Source organism: Salvelinus fontinalis, chromosome 22 (genome assembly GCF_029448725.1).
Source record: "Salvelinus fontinalis isolate EN_2023a chromosome 22, ASM2944872v1, whole genome shotgun sequence".
Taxonomy (NCBI): domain Eukaryota; kingdom Metazoa; phylum Chordata; class Actinopteri; order Salmoniformes; family Salmonidae; genus Salvelinus; species Salvelinus fontinalis.
In genome coordinates, this window is record NC_074686.1 from 7,248,085 (window position 1) to 7,260,356 (window position 12,272).

Sequence of the window (12,272 nt, forward strand, 5' to 3'; positions counted from 1 at the left end):
CATTATGGCCTGTAATGCTCAGATCTGGCCTTGATATGATCATAAATCCCTCATTCACTCACGCTTCCTGATGGAAGAGACTTCATTATCACCAAATCCCCTCTCTCTCTCCATCCACTGAGAGGTGCACAAGTTCAGCCCCGCTAAATTACAGCTTTCCGTTGAGCTCAGATGAAACTGCGTGACCGCCATGTGGCTGGGAGCTCCCCTCCCTTTCCTTAGTTCTCGCTCTGTTTGTCTCAGCCTGACTGAAGACAGTCAGACAATCTTCACCTTGGATCTATGCTTGTGTAGTAGTTCTCTCTATCGCTTTATTTTCCCCAGTACACCCATCTCAGTCATTATCTCCATGCCTTTGTCACCATGTTTCATCTCTCCCGTCTGCCCTATCTCCCATTCATCCCTCTCTCCCAGTGCCAGGAAACAAGCAAAGACCCACCATTCCACTCATTCTCTCTACTCTGTTTTTACCATCAAATGTACTTCATCATTGGGTGATCTGTGTCTGATCCTGACAGATAGGAGATTTAAAGAAGGGCCATCCGACTGTGTTTTTGTGCTCAATCCCACTCAGCGAAACAGCAGTGGAGAATGATGTTAAACTGACATGGATAATTTGACCTTTTGGTGTTCGGGATGGAGGGTATTTGTTTGATTGACAGGAGGGAGTTATGGCTGGGCTTAACTCCAGGGACAGCAACTGTTTTAGAAAGGGTCCATATAGCAGTAGGACACTGCCTCCTTGTGGTGGAATTGCGTATTACTCACATTGCACACAATGTGTTCTGTACGCAATGTCTTGAACTGCCTACTGAATGCATTTAAACAACAAATACCAAATCTAACAAAAGGGGTGGTGCAATATGGGTAATTGTTGTGCCAAAAACCACACAGAAAGTTCCAGGGAAAGTTATGAGTATTTATTTAAGCATTAATTTAGCAATTTATCTACTAATTTCAACATTTTGATCATGAACCATCTTGCAACCGAGCCTAAAAACTACCTACCATTATGCAATTTATATTGCTATGAATTGGGATGTTTCATCAGTTCCTGCTTTTGGTCTTATTTTTTTGTACAAGAGGATATCTGATGTTTTGGATTGTCACTCATCTACGTTTCAACTCCCCATTGAGTAACTTAATTTAACAATGGTTCCAGTACATTTAGTTTTTCATTCTACAAAGAACTGGAGTTGTTTCTTGAACATCTTCCTCTGATTTTCCCCCAACTAAATTACCATTAAAATAAGTGCAGTGAGTTTGACACCGCGGCACAGATTGAATCCCTGCTATGGTGGTATAAGAGTTGTTTTTTTTAAGCAGTCTGGCAACCTACACATTAATCAAGCTTCTACAAGCCCATATTTTTGTAACTCTGTGGCAGGGCTCCTTCTGCTGTGACCAGTGTGACAGCCAGAGTTAATGGAAACATCTGAAGCCATAGCTCATTGTCTACTGTACACTTTAAACATCCAAATACAATGCATCTCGTGGAACATAATCCTGTCAAACTGATACTTAGCGACAAATTGAATTCCAGGGGAACTTGATTTACCTGGAGTCTTCATGAATAATGCACACTCCAGAAACACAAATGAGCAGGTGTCTCAGGGAATCTAAGCAGGCAAACAGTATTGTCTAGTTGTCTGTGATTACAGCATGTTGAAGCGATGATGACAATGGGAAAACATGAAACGGTGGCTGTATTTCTGTACTGTATCACCAGTACGACCCCAGGATCTTCATCTAGGCTACAAAGAACCACCCCAAACATCAAGCAGTGGTTCCCCAACTTCCAACACACAAATAAAAGACATTCACCAGAGAGAGTTGAAAGAGTTTACTTTGAGAAAAGTAACCAAAATGGCATATTTACATTAAAAACAAAAGTATTGTCAAATTTCACTGAATAAATCTAAAATGCATGGACCTCGAACATTTCCTCATCCAAACGGTACAGTACAAGTTGAACTGGCACACCTCAACCACAAGAGGGCAGACAGTGTTATTGATGAGAAGAAAGCATGCAGCATATCCTTCTCTTTCACTCACAGGGCACACAAGTAACTTTCAAACATGTTAGACTATTTGAGGGGAAGTGTAGTTAAGATTTAATGAGCGACATTAATAAACCCTGACATTTCATATGGAAGACTGCATCCCTGAAAAATAGCCTGTTCCAAGTTGAGTCTCGCGTGCTTGGCATCCATTTTAAAACATTTAAACCATAACAATAAAGACCGCTAAGATAACTACACAAAAGCAGACTTGACAGCTATTAACAACTATCTATTAAAAGAGAAATATACAGAGACATTTTTTGGGGGGGGTGGGGTGGTTCTTGTACCCAAAAAAAGACAGAAGGTGAAGAGGTCATTCAGAGGACTCACACAGTGTTGTGAGGCGGTTCTGTGGAGAGAGAAGTGAACGTGAGTTATGGTAACGGATACTGTTTACACGGGGTTGACAAAGAAATCCACTTCAAAACCGCTCAATAAACATGATGGATGTGTTCTGAAAGAAGACAGGTGGAGGATTATAATAGATACCGCATAAAAACCATACAAAGTGCGATTCACATTTTTTTATAACAAAATGCATACCATTTACAGTACTGAAAGATGGCATGGCGTTATATTCAGGGTTGTCCTGAACAAAATGAGCACATACTGTGAGAAGTAGCCATGAAAGATATACCTGAACACACACACACAACTCCCGTTTGGGCCAAACAAAATGACAATGCTTTTCTCTAAAGTGCCTTGTGAAAGCTCAACATTCACTCTTATTTTGACACGTCGCTAGTCATGTTGGCAGAAGAATAAGCTTTCAAAATGGCACACCCCGATCCAGATATGTAAATGGACCGTTGATGTGCAAATGTAATCTTTACTGTACATCATTTGAAGATTTCTCCATAACCTGTTCGCTTTCAACTGCTATTACGGTTACGCATAATGCATCCCTTTTTCTTCTGTTAGAAGCATGACATATGGATATGGCCATATTGTATAGTTCTATTTGGTGAAGACCATACCTGAAGCAGACGGATGCTCCTCATGGCTGTCTCATCCAGCTGTCCCAGGTCCACAGTGTCCATCTGACTGGCCAGCAGCTGAATGCACTGGAACCAAAAATACTCAGGTCAGCAGAGGAACGTTATCTTAACACACAGGAAATGTGCCAGTCAATCATGTCGACAAGTACTTTAAAAATAATAATAATAATTAAGATATAAAAATAAAAAAACAAACGCCTTTAAATTAGCAGATTCGGCTATTTCAGACACACCCGTTGCTGACAGGTGTATAAAACTGAGCACACAGCCATGCAATCTCCATAGACAAATATTGTCAGTAGAATGGCCTTCCTGAAGAGGTCAGTGACTTTCAACGTGGCTCCGTCATAGGATGCCACCTTTCCAACAAGTCAGTCTGTCAAATTTCTGCCCTGCTAGAGCTGTCCCGGTCAACGGTAGGTGCTGTTATTGTGAAGTGGAAACATCTAGGAGCAAAAACGGCTCAGCCACAAAGTGGTAGGCCACACAGCTCACAGAACGGGACCGCCGAGTGCTGAAGCGTGTAAAAATTGTCTGTCCTCAGTTGAAACACTCACTACAGAGTTCCAAACTGCCTCTGGAAGCAATGTCAGCACAAGAACAGTTCGCCGGGAGCTTCATGAAATGGGTTTCCATGGCCGAGCAACCGCACACAAGCCTAAGATCACAATGCGCAATGCCAAGCATCGGCTGGAGTGGTGTAAAGCTCGCCCAACAACAGAGCTCGACCTCACTAATGCTCTTGAAACTCTCGACCCGCTCCACTACAGCCCCGTCAATGTGAATGAGGGTGTGTTCGGACCTCCTTTTCCAGTAGTCCACGATCAGCTCCTTTGTCTTGCTCAAGTTGAGGGGGAGATTGTTGTCCTGGCACCACACTGCTAGGTCTCTGACCTCCTCCCTATAGGCTGTCTCCATCTTTTCCCAATATCAGTTATTTTTAAGTCTTGGTTCCAATAGTATTTTGTTTTTTTCCTTAGAGATTGTCAGTTGGATAGGTTCTCTGCAAGGTTTTGTATATCTTAACATATGAGTATCTTTTTCTGACTCAAATAGGATTCCCTCAGCATTGTGCTGATGACAATTCTTTCAGGTTGAAATTTCATGATATAGAACTTAAGTTGCATATATTTGAAAATGTCTACATTGGTCAATCCAAAATAGTTTTCTTGAATTATGTCATGGAAATAATTGTAAACATGTAACATAAACAGTCAGAGGGGTTAGTGAGGGTATTTAGCCAAGTCAGATGGTCGTGCCTACTGTTCAGTAAGGATCAGTCTAAAAATGGAAGGCTGATTGATGGTAGTCTGCCTACCTCTCCATTACCCACAGGGACATTGATGACGATATCATTACCGCCTCCTGAGATGGGGGAGCCGTTGACCGAGATACTGTAAACCCTCTCCTTGTGGCGGGGTATCCTCACCGCTGGTGTCTTGGGAAGCCTGGGATATATGATGACAACAAGTCAAGCAGTGAGTCAAGCAGTGAGTCAAGCAGTGAGTCAAGCAGTGAGTCAAGCAGTGAGTCAAGCAGTGAGTCAAGCAGTGAGTCAAGCAGTGAGTCAAGCAGTGAGTCAAGCAGTGTCCACTAGCACAGTGGTACCCAATGTTGCTTTGAGGGCCTGTGTGTCCCCAAACTGGAACATTTTACTAGGCAAAAGACTGTACAGACCGTTCTCTAACAACAACCAGGTTTAGGCAAAAATTGTCTTGGACAAGCCGCAGAACATTCCCTACAGCCACTTTACCTGGAGTCGAAGCGTGGTGTGATGAGAGGGGTAGGGCCCATGAGGGAACTGTCCAACATGTTCCTGGAAGGAGTGACCAGTGGCTTCCTACTGGACCTGAACACAAGTTGCAAATTAATATTAGCAAGACGTTTGCGTACATCCATAAAACACACACCAACAAATGCTCAAATATTTGAAGATTCCGGCTGAAAGGGTGTTACTTTCTGATGGACGACTTCCTCTTGTTGACTGACAGTGCTTTGGCTCTCTTCGACGTTGGAGGTTTCCTAGTTGATTTACCCTGAGAAATAAAGAAGAGATAGGCCATGAGGCAACAGCGCAAGTCTTCAGCTTGAGCTAGACATGGGCTTGGTACTAATAATGACTTGGGCTATAATTTGGAATAAAATGCAAAATGCCTAAAAGAAAGGAGGCTATTGAGGACTACATTGAGTCTTTGAAACTAAACACACGGTAAGTCTCCCTAACCGTGCCAAAAAAAATACAGCACTAACCTTCTTCCCTGTGGCCGTAATAGTGTTCTCCTCATCCTCTGAACTTGTCCTGGCTCCACCCTTTTTCAACATTGCTGCAGAGGGGAGCAGAGTAACTTTAACATCCAGTGGGATTCAAAGGAGACACATAACCTATAACAACTGGTATATAGCAAATACTTACCTTTTTTAACAGTCTTAGGGGGAATAGTATGGACTTCAGCCATAACGCTCTCCACTTGGGCAGCCTCCTCTACTTTCTGGAAGTAGACAAATAAGAGTGAAGAGCGACTCTGGCTGGGTGGCATTTTCTGTGATGTCAAAGCCATGGCCTGACTTAAAACCAACAGTTTATGAAATATTCTATTTTAATTTAGAAAACCCACCTTGGCATCCTCCACTGGTGACACGGGTGACTTTGGTTTCTCTGACCCTGAAGGGATGAAGGAGAAGTGTCAGTTTGTCAGATAAAACATATCTCGAACCCACCTTTCGCCAAATAAAAATGTTATCATATTTTATGTCACATGCGCCGAATACAACCGGTGTAGACCTTACCGTGAAATGCTTACTTAAGCCCTAAACCAACAATGCCGTTAAGAAAAATAAGTACAAATATTTACACATTTTTACCCAAAAAAAGTCAGACAAGAAAAGTTACAATAAAATAAATAACGAGTGAGGCTATATACAGGGGGTACCGGAACAGAGTCAATGTACAGGTTAGTCAAGGTAATATGTACATGTAGGTAGAGGGGTAAATGCATAGATAAACAGTGAGTGCGGCAGCAGGTAGCCTAGTGGTTAGAGTTTTGGCCCAGTTACCGAAAGGTTGCTAGATCGAATCCCCGAGCTGACAAGGTAAAAATCTGTCGTTCTGCCCCTGAATAAGGCAGTTAAACCCACTGTTCCTAGGCCGTCATTGTAAATACCATTGTTCTTAAATGACTTCTAGTTTATTTGTTTTTTTATTAAATTAAAAAGCAGCAGCACACAAGGGGAGGGGTCAATGCAAATAGTCCGGGTAGACATTTGATTGACTGTTCAACAGTCTTATGGCTTGCGGGTAGAAGCTGTTGAGCCTTTTGGACCTAGAATTGGTGCTCCGGTACCGCTTGCTGTGCGGTAGCTGAGAGAACAGTCCGGTGCATGCTTCTTCACTTAGCTAGCCAGCTAACTTACCACAATTCTCAAGCCAGTTCATCTGTCTCACTGCCTTCGGCAGCTTGATCACAGCCATGTTGTAGAAGTTGTCTGCATCTTTCAGGAGGCTGTTTGTCTTCTCCTTCAACCTTTCAACTACGGTTTTAACTGCAAAGACAACGTGTGATTGGATAAGTTACACCAAAGTGAATTCACAAACGTTGTTTTCTGTTCATATAACGTTAATGGCTAGCAGCCAACTTGCATCTACGTGTTTTGTCATCCATACCCTCACTGTCGAAATCTTCGAGAAAAGCCTCCAATTTGTCCAACTTGGGGTTTTTACGTTGTTTGGTCGTCCTCTTTGGTCGTCCCATGACTCTGTACATTGGTAACGTACACTAAATTAGTAATCGTGCTTGGGCTTTCAAAACAGGTAAAATGTTGCTAGTAGTAGCACTAACTAGTTACTGTTAGTTAGCCCTTTTCCGGAAATGTTGTTAGCTAGGCTACATGAACGTTAGCAGGCCATGCATCGCTAACGTTAGCCAGATTGAAGCTACTCCGTTTAAAAAATTACTGTTTCACTTCAGATTTGAAATACATACAATGCAATTGAGATTGTTTGACAAATATAATTTCTATATGATTTACCTGGCGATGTTTTCTTTATGTTCAAGTTAGCGAGTTAATCCTGCTGCTCCCTCTCTTTCCAGTTGGCGAAATTTTCAAATTTACACGCAGACGCAGAAAATGCCGGAGATCAGCCAATAAGGATACGCTTTTGCTAGGCGTCATTATTTTACATATAATTTCGAAGAACGTCCATGTTTACGTCACTTGTCCTGAATGTAAACTAGGAGGCCTGCGTTATTGTCGCTTTACCAAGTATTGAAAAAAAAAAGTAAGCTTGGAGAACAATCAAGACATTATGGAATTCAGTGTTGGCTGAATGCAAGCCTTTAATGGTTTCACTTGGAAACCAAGTGAAACCATTAAAATAGAAGGGCGTTTCAAAAGACCCAAATCGCCTACATCTCTCTTCACACCTTTCCTGATCTGCACCAGCGTCTTTCTTCACTTCAAGCTCCTACAGGCAGTGGACAAAATGTAAGATACATGATTGCTCACTCCATAAACTCATGAAAGAGCTTGAAAACATGTTGTAACCACAGATGACCCTCTTATTTCTAACAGGTGTTATCTCCAGTCTGTGCGAGATGCTATCAGTAATCAGGTGTCTGGTGCGTTCCTGTTGTATAAGCAGAATATAGACACCCTTGCTATATAGACACCCAGAGATCTGCAGTCGCTCCATCCGTCGCTGACATGTTGGAGTGTCTTCAGGATGCGGGGCGTTACTATCGTCAACAGTTTCCTTTCTGTGTCGCTGTATTACTGTACCATTACTAAGGATGCACAATACATTGTCATTGTGAGCATGCCACTAGACTGCATACTGCCGAGGAAGGCTTGATGCTTAAACGCGTCACTTCAGTTTGTGGCATTATAAATCTTGAAATCTACCATTTGGTAAAGGTTGTCATATTGTTGATTTGTGTGAGAAAGACACTGTGGGCTGATGACCTCTCCCTTCTGGAAACTGCTCCCAAGAGTGCCTTCATAAAGTATTCACACCCCTTGAATTTTTTGCCGATTTTGTATTTAAAGTGGGATTCAAATGGATTTAATTGTAATTTTTGTCAACGATCTACACAAAATACTCTGTCAAAGTGGAAGACTTTATGAAAAATAAAACACTAATATATCTTGATTAGATAAGTATTCACATCCTGAGTCAATACAATGAATGAATTACATATTTTTTTCGTGCCAAATCGCCAATTGGCAACCCATCCCGTATGGAATTAATTGACACATTAACAAACACTATAATAATTCACTGTGGTAATTAAATTATCATTCTTCTTCCGGCGTTCTCTGCATTGCGCATCACATAAAGAGTGAAAAAAAATACAATATATCAATACATAATAGTCAATAAGGTTATCCTAACAATAATTACATCCCTAGAGCAGTACAATAATACACATACATACAGTTGAAGTCAGAACTATCACCATACACGCCTACCATCTCACTTCACAGGGTTCCCAGCCCATGTCCCCTGTTATTTCAGGTATAATTGCAAACTTGCGTACACCTCAAAAGTAACGTACTGCTCTGGTATGAACATGTTCATTTTTAAAATACCTCTTAGCAGCCCACACTCCTGCTGAATAGTCCAGAACAGGACACACACTTCTGATACAGTTTGGAGTACGTGGCATAACCAATATCTTTTGAGTTTTTTTGTTTGTCCTATAACTCCCCCAAGAGCTCTACTTGCTGAGTCGGCCAGGGCAGATGTTCCATATAGAAAGGTAATAGGTTCATCAATAAAAAGAACCAAATATTTATGAATGCTAGTAAACTTCAGAAAGTCTTTACCAAAACAAAACTGAAAAACACTTCTCTTAGTGGTGGTTTTCTAAAAGTCATTATCTGTGTTTTTGTCTGGTTAATCATTTACATCTCGCCCATCTTTTACACCAATTGACTGCACATAATAACATGTTCTGCAGGTCTTGTTTAGTTTCTGCCATCAAAATAATATCATCAGCATATAAAAGGGTACTTAACATTTCATCATATCTTACTCCAATATTTAACTGTTTAGTTTATGTTGCCAAATCATTTATAAACAAAGCAGACAGTCGATGATGAGGTGTCTCCTTGTTTTACGCCCGAGGGTGTGGGAAACCAATCTGTATGATATTCATTAACACGCACACAAGCAATTAGTACTTTGTAAAGAGACTAGATTGCTTGATAAAATTTCCCATCAACCCCTTGTCTTTAACAAACTGTAGGCTAAAAGATCCCTATTTGCAAAATCAAAAGCTTTCTGGAAATCAATTAAACATGCCAAAGTAGGCTTCTCTTCATGTAATCTATTTATTGTACAGACCGAGAAGATATGATCTATACAGGCTCTGGATTTACGAAAACCCTTTTGTTCTTCCACCAGAATGTTTTGGTCCTCCAGAAAATGTAATTAGCCTATTGTTGAGGATGGATGAATATAATTTATAAACCGTACTTAATAAACTTATGCCTCTATAGTTCAGTGGCACTCTAGGGTCATTTTTTTTTTGAAGATTTGGGAATGGGATTCACTATAGACTTATACCAAGTGAATGGCAGTATACGGTACTCAAAACACATTTGGAGCAAATTTAGGAGATTTTAAAATCTCGTCAGGCAGTTCATCAATACCAAACGCTTTCCCATTTTTTGCAGTGTCAATCACCGTCTTAACTTCTGCCATGGACAGCTCCTCATTTAAATATGGGTTACATACAGTTGAAGTCGGAAGTTTATATACACTTAGGTTGGAGTCATTAAAACTCGTTTTTCAACCACTCCATGAATTTCCTGCTAACAAACTATAGTTTTGGCAAGTCGGTTAGGACATCTACTTTGTGCATGACACAAGTCATTTTTCCAACAATTGTTTACAGACAGATTATTTCACTTAGAATTCACTGCATCACAATTCCAGTGGGTCAGAAGTTTACATACACTAATTTGACTGTGCCTTTAAACAGCTTGAAACATTCCAGAAAATGATGTCATGGCTTTAGAACCTTCTGATAGGCTAATTGACATAATTTGAGTCAATTGGAGGTGTACCTGTGGATGTATTTCAAGGCCTACCTTCAAACTCAGTGCCTCTTTGCTTGACATCATGGGAAAATCAAAAGAAATCAGCCAAGACCTCAGAAAATATGTTAGACCTCCACAAGTCTAGTTCATCCTTGGGAGCAATTTCCAAACGCCTGAAGGTACCACTTTCATCTGTACAAACAATAGTACGCAAGTATAAACACCATGGGACCACGCAGCCGTCACACCCTCAGGAAGGAGACATGTTCTGTCTCCTAGAGATGAACATACTTGGGTGCGAAAAGTGCAAATCAATCCCAGAACAACAGCAAATGACCTTGTGAAGATGCTGGAGGAAACAGGTACAAAGTATCTATATCCACAGTAAAATGAGTCCTATATCGACATAACCCGAAAGGCCGCTCAGCAAGGAAGAAGCCATTGCTCCAAAACCACCATAAAAAAGCCAGACAACGGTTTGCAACTTTACATGGGGACAAAGATCGTACTTTTTGGAGAAATGTCCTCTGATCTGATGAAACAAAAATATAACCGTTTGGCCATTGTTATGTTTAGAGGAAAAAGGGGGAGCATTGCAAGCCGAAGAACATCATCCCAACCGTGAAGCACGGGAGTGGCAGCATCATGTTGTGGGGGTGCTTTGCTGCAGGAGGGCCTGGTGCACTTCACAAAATTGATGGCATCATAAGGGAGGAAAATTATGTGGCTATATATTGAAGCAACATCTCAAGACATCAGTCAGGAAGTTAAAGCCTGGTCGCAAATGGGTCTTCCAAATGGACAATGACCCCGTGCATACTTAAAAAGGACAACAAAGTCAAGGTATTGGAGTGGCCACCACAAAGCCCTGACCTCAATCCTATAGAAAATCTGTGGGCAGAACTGAAAAAGCGTGTGCGAGCAAGGAGGCCTGCAAACCTGACTCAGTTACACCAGCTCTGTCAGGAGGAACTGGCCAAAATTCACCCAACTTATTGTGGGAAGCTTGTGGAAGGCTACCGAAAACATTTGACCCAAGTTAAACAGTTTAAAGGAAATGCTACCAAATACTAATTGAGTGTATGTAAACTTCTGACCCACTGGGAATGTGATGAAAGAAATAAAAGCTGAAATAAATAATTCTCTACTATTATTCTTAAAATAAAGTGGTGATCCTAACTGACCTAATTAAATGTCAGGAATTGATTAAATGTCAGGAATTGTGAAAAACTGAGTTTAAATGTATTTGGCTAAGGTGTATGTAAACTTCCGACTTCAACTGTATATAAGAGGGTTCTAATATTGTATTTTCCAGTTTAGTTCTCAGAGAACATATGTCTTTATAAATATCTTCCTCAAAATGTCACATTTTCGCTACCTGAGAACAAACTAGCAAACCCCGTCTCCCACTCCTTAAGTACACGTGTAATATCAGAATTCAGCCCCCCCCCCCCTGCTCTTCCATTGGAATTTTCTTATGTCGTTTTGGTCCTAACTTGTTTATTTGGCTCCAAAACGGTTGAGGATTTCTTGTCTGAATCTCCTCAAGGTGTAATAACTGCCCTCTCTGATATCTCCGTTTAAATAGGCGCAGTCTTTTATCAAACACATGCTGTTTTTTCTTAAATTCCTTCCTACACTGTTCCCTTGTATTCCTATCTTAACACTGTACAAATAAGTACTCAGCCTTGCGCATTACTGACCATAGATCCCTTAACTCATCATTCCAATACGGCTTGTTCGGCTTGTATTCTTTATTCACATTTTTCAGAATATATAATATCACAAAATGTTTCACATCTAAATCAAATGTTGTTTCTTGGCATCTTTCTAGAGTTTCGATGAGTTCCACTAGAGTTCTACATGCCATTTCAGAACATAGAAAGTCATTTGGCACATTTATTTTCTTACATTTAGGCCTATGCGGGGTTTGTATATTTTGCCCGGTGTGATGCACAGCGATACCTGGTTGAGAAAGTTCGTGGCCAACAGAAAATATCATAAATAAAAGAGAATGATCAGGAAGTCTACTTTTTTCTCCAATTAAGTCAAAACATCCGCATTCTTCAACCATCTGTATAGGAGATAACACCTTAAATTCCAAACAAGTTTCTATTCTAGACAGTCGTATAGTCCACCACAGCTTTTCCTTTGCCAGATATGGATGTAA

At 40.8% G+C, this 12,272-nt stretch overlaps 1 protein-coding gene and 1 long non-coding RNA gene across 3 annotated transcripts; one reads left to right on the forward strand and one right to left on the reverse strand.

Moving 5' to 3' along the window:
- Window positions 1-1,828: 1,828 nt before the first annotated feature.
- Window positions 1,829-7,190, reverse strand: cdca8 (cell division cycle associated 8). Of its 2 annotated transcripts, XM_055876074.1 has the most exons (11): window positions 7,088-7,190; window positions 6,723-6,814; window positions 6,473-6,601; window positions 5,677-5,723; window positions 5,475-5,550; window positions 5,312-5,385; window positions 5,018-5,097; window positions 4,815-4,910; window positions 4,380-4,509; window positions 3,041-3,127; window positions 1,829-2,412 (listed from the first exon to the last, which is right to left on the reverse strand). In XM_055876074.1, exons 2-11 carry the CDS (start codon window positions 6,808-6,810, stop codon window positions 2,377-2,379), a joined length of 843 nt encoding a protein of 280 aa, XP_055732049.1. In that variant the 5' UTR covers window positions 6,811-6,814; window positions 7,088-7,190; the 3' UTR covers window positions 1,829-2,376. The 2 variants fall into 2 exon arrangements, with proteins under 2 accessions (XP_055732049.1, XP_055732048.1); XM_055876073.1 differs by lacking the exon at window positions 7,088-7,190 and having other exon boundaries at window positions 6,723-6,822.
- A 63-nt stretch (window positions 7,191-7,253) lies between these two features.
- Window positions 7,254-8,079, forward strand: LOC129819645 (uncharacterized). Its single transcript, XR_008754104.1, has 2 exons — window positions 7,254-7,543; window positions 7,631-8,079. It is a non-coding gene; the product is annotated as an uncharacterized LOC129819645 (long non-coding RNA).
- Window positions 8,080-12,272: the final 4,193 nt, after the last annotated feature.

Bases quoted from the DNA above. Each gene is read 5' to 3' on its own strand.
- cdca8 (XM_055876073.1), bottom strand. From the start codon at position 6,822: ATGTACAGAGTCATGGGACGACCAAAGAGGACGACCAAACAACGTAAA. The intron at 4,911-5,017 runs GTAACACCCTTT...ACTTGTGTTCAG, and splicing joins AGGAAGTCGTCCATCAGAAA to GTCCAGTAGGAAGCCACTGG. The intron at 4,510-4,814 runs GTAAAGTGGCTG...CATATATCCCAG, and splicing joins ACACCACGCTTCGACTCCAG to GCTTCCCAAGACACCAGCGG.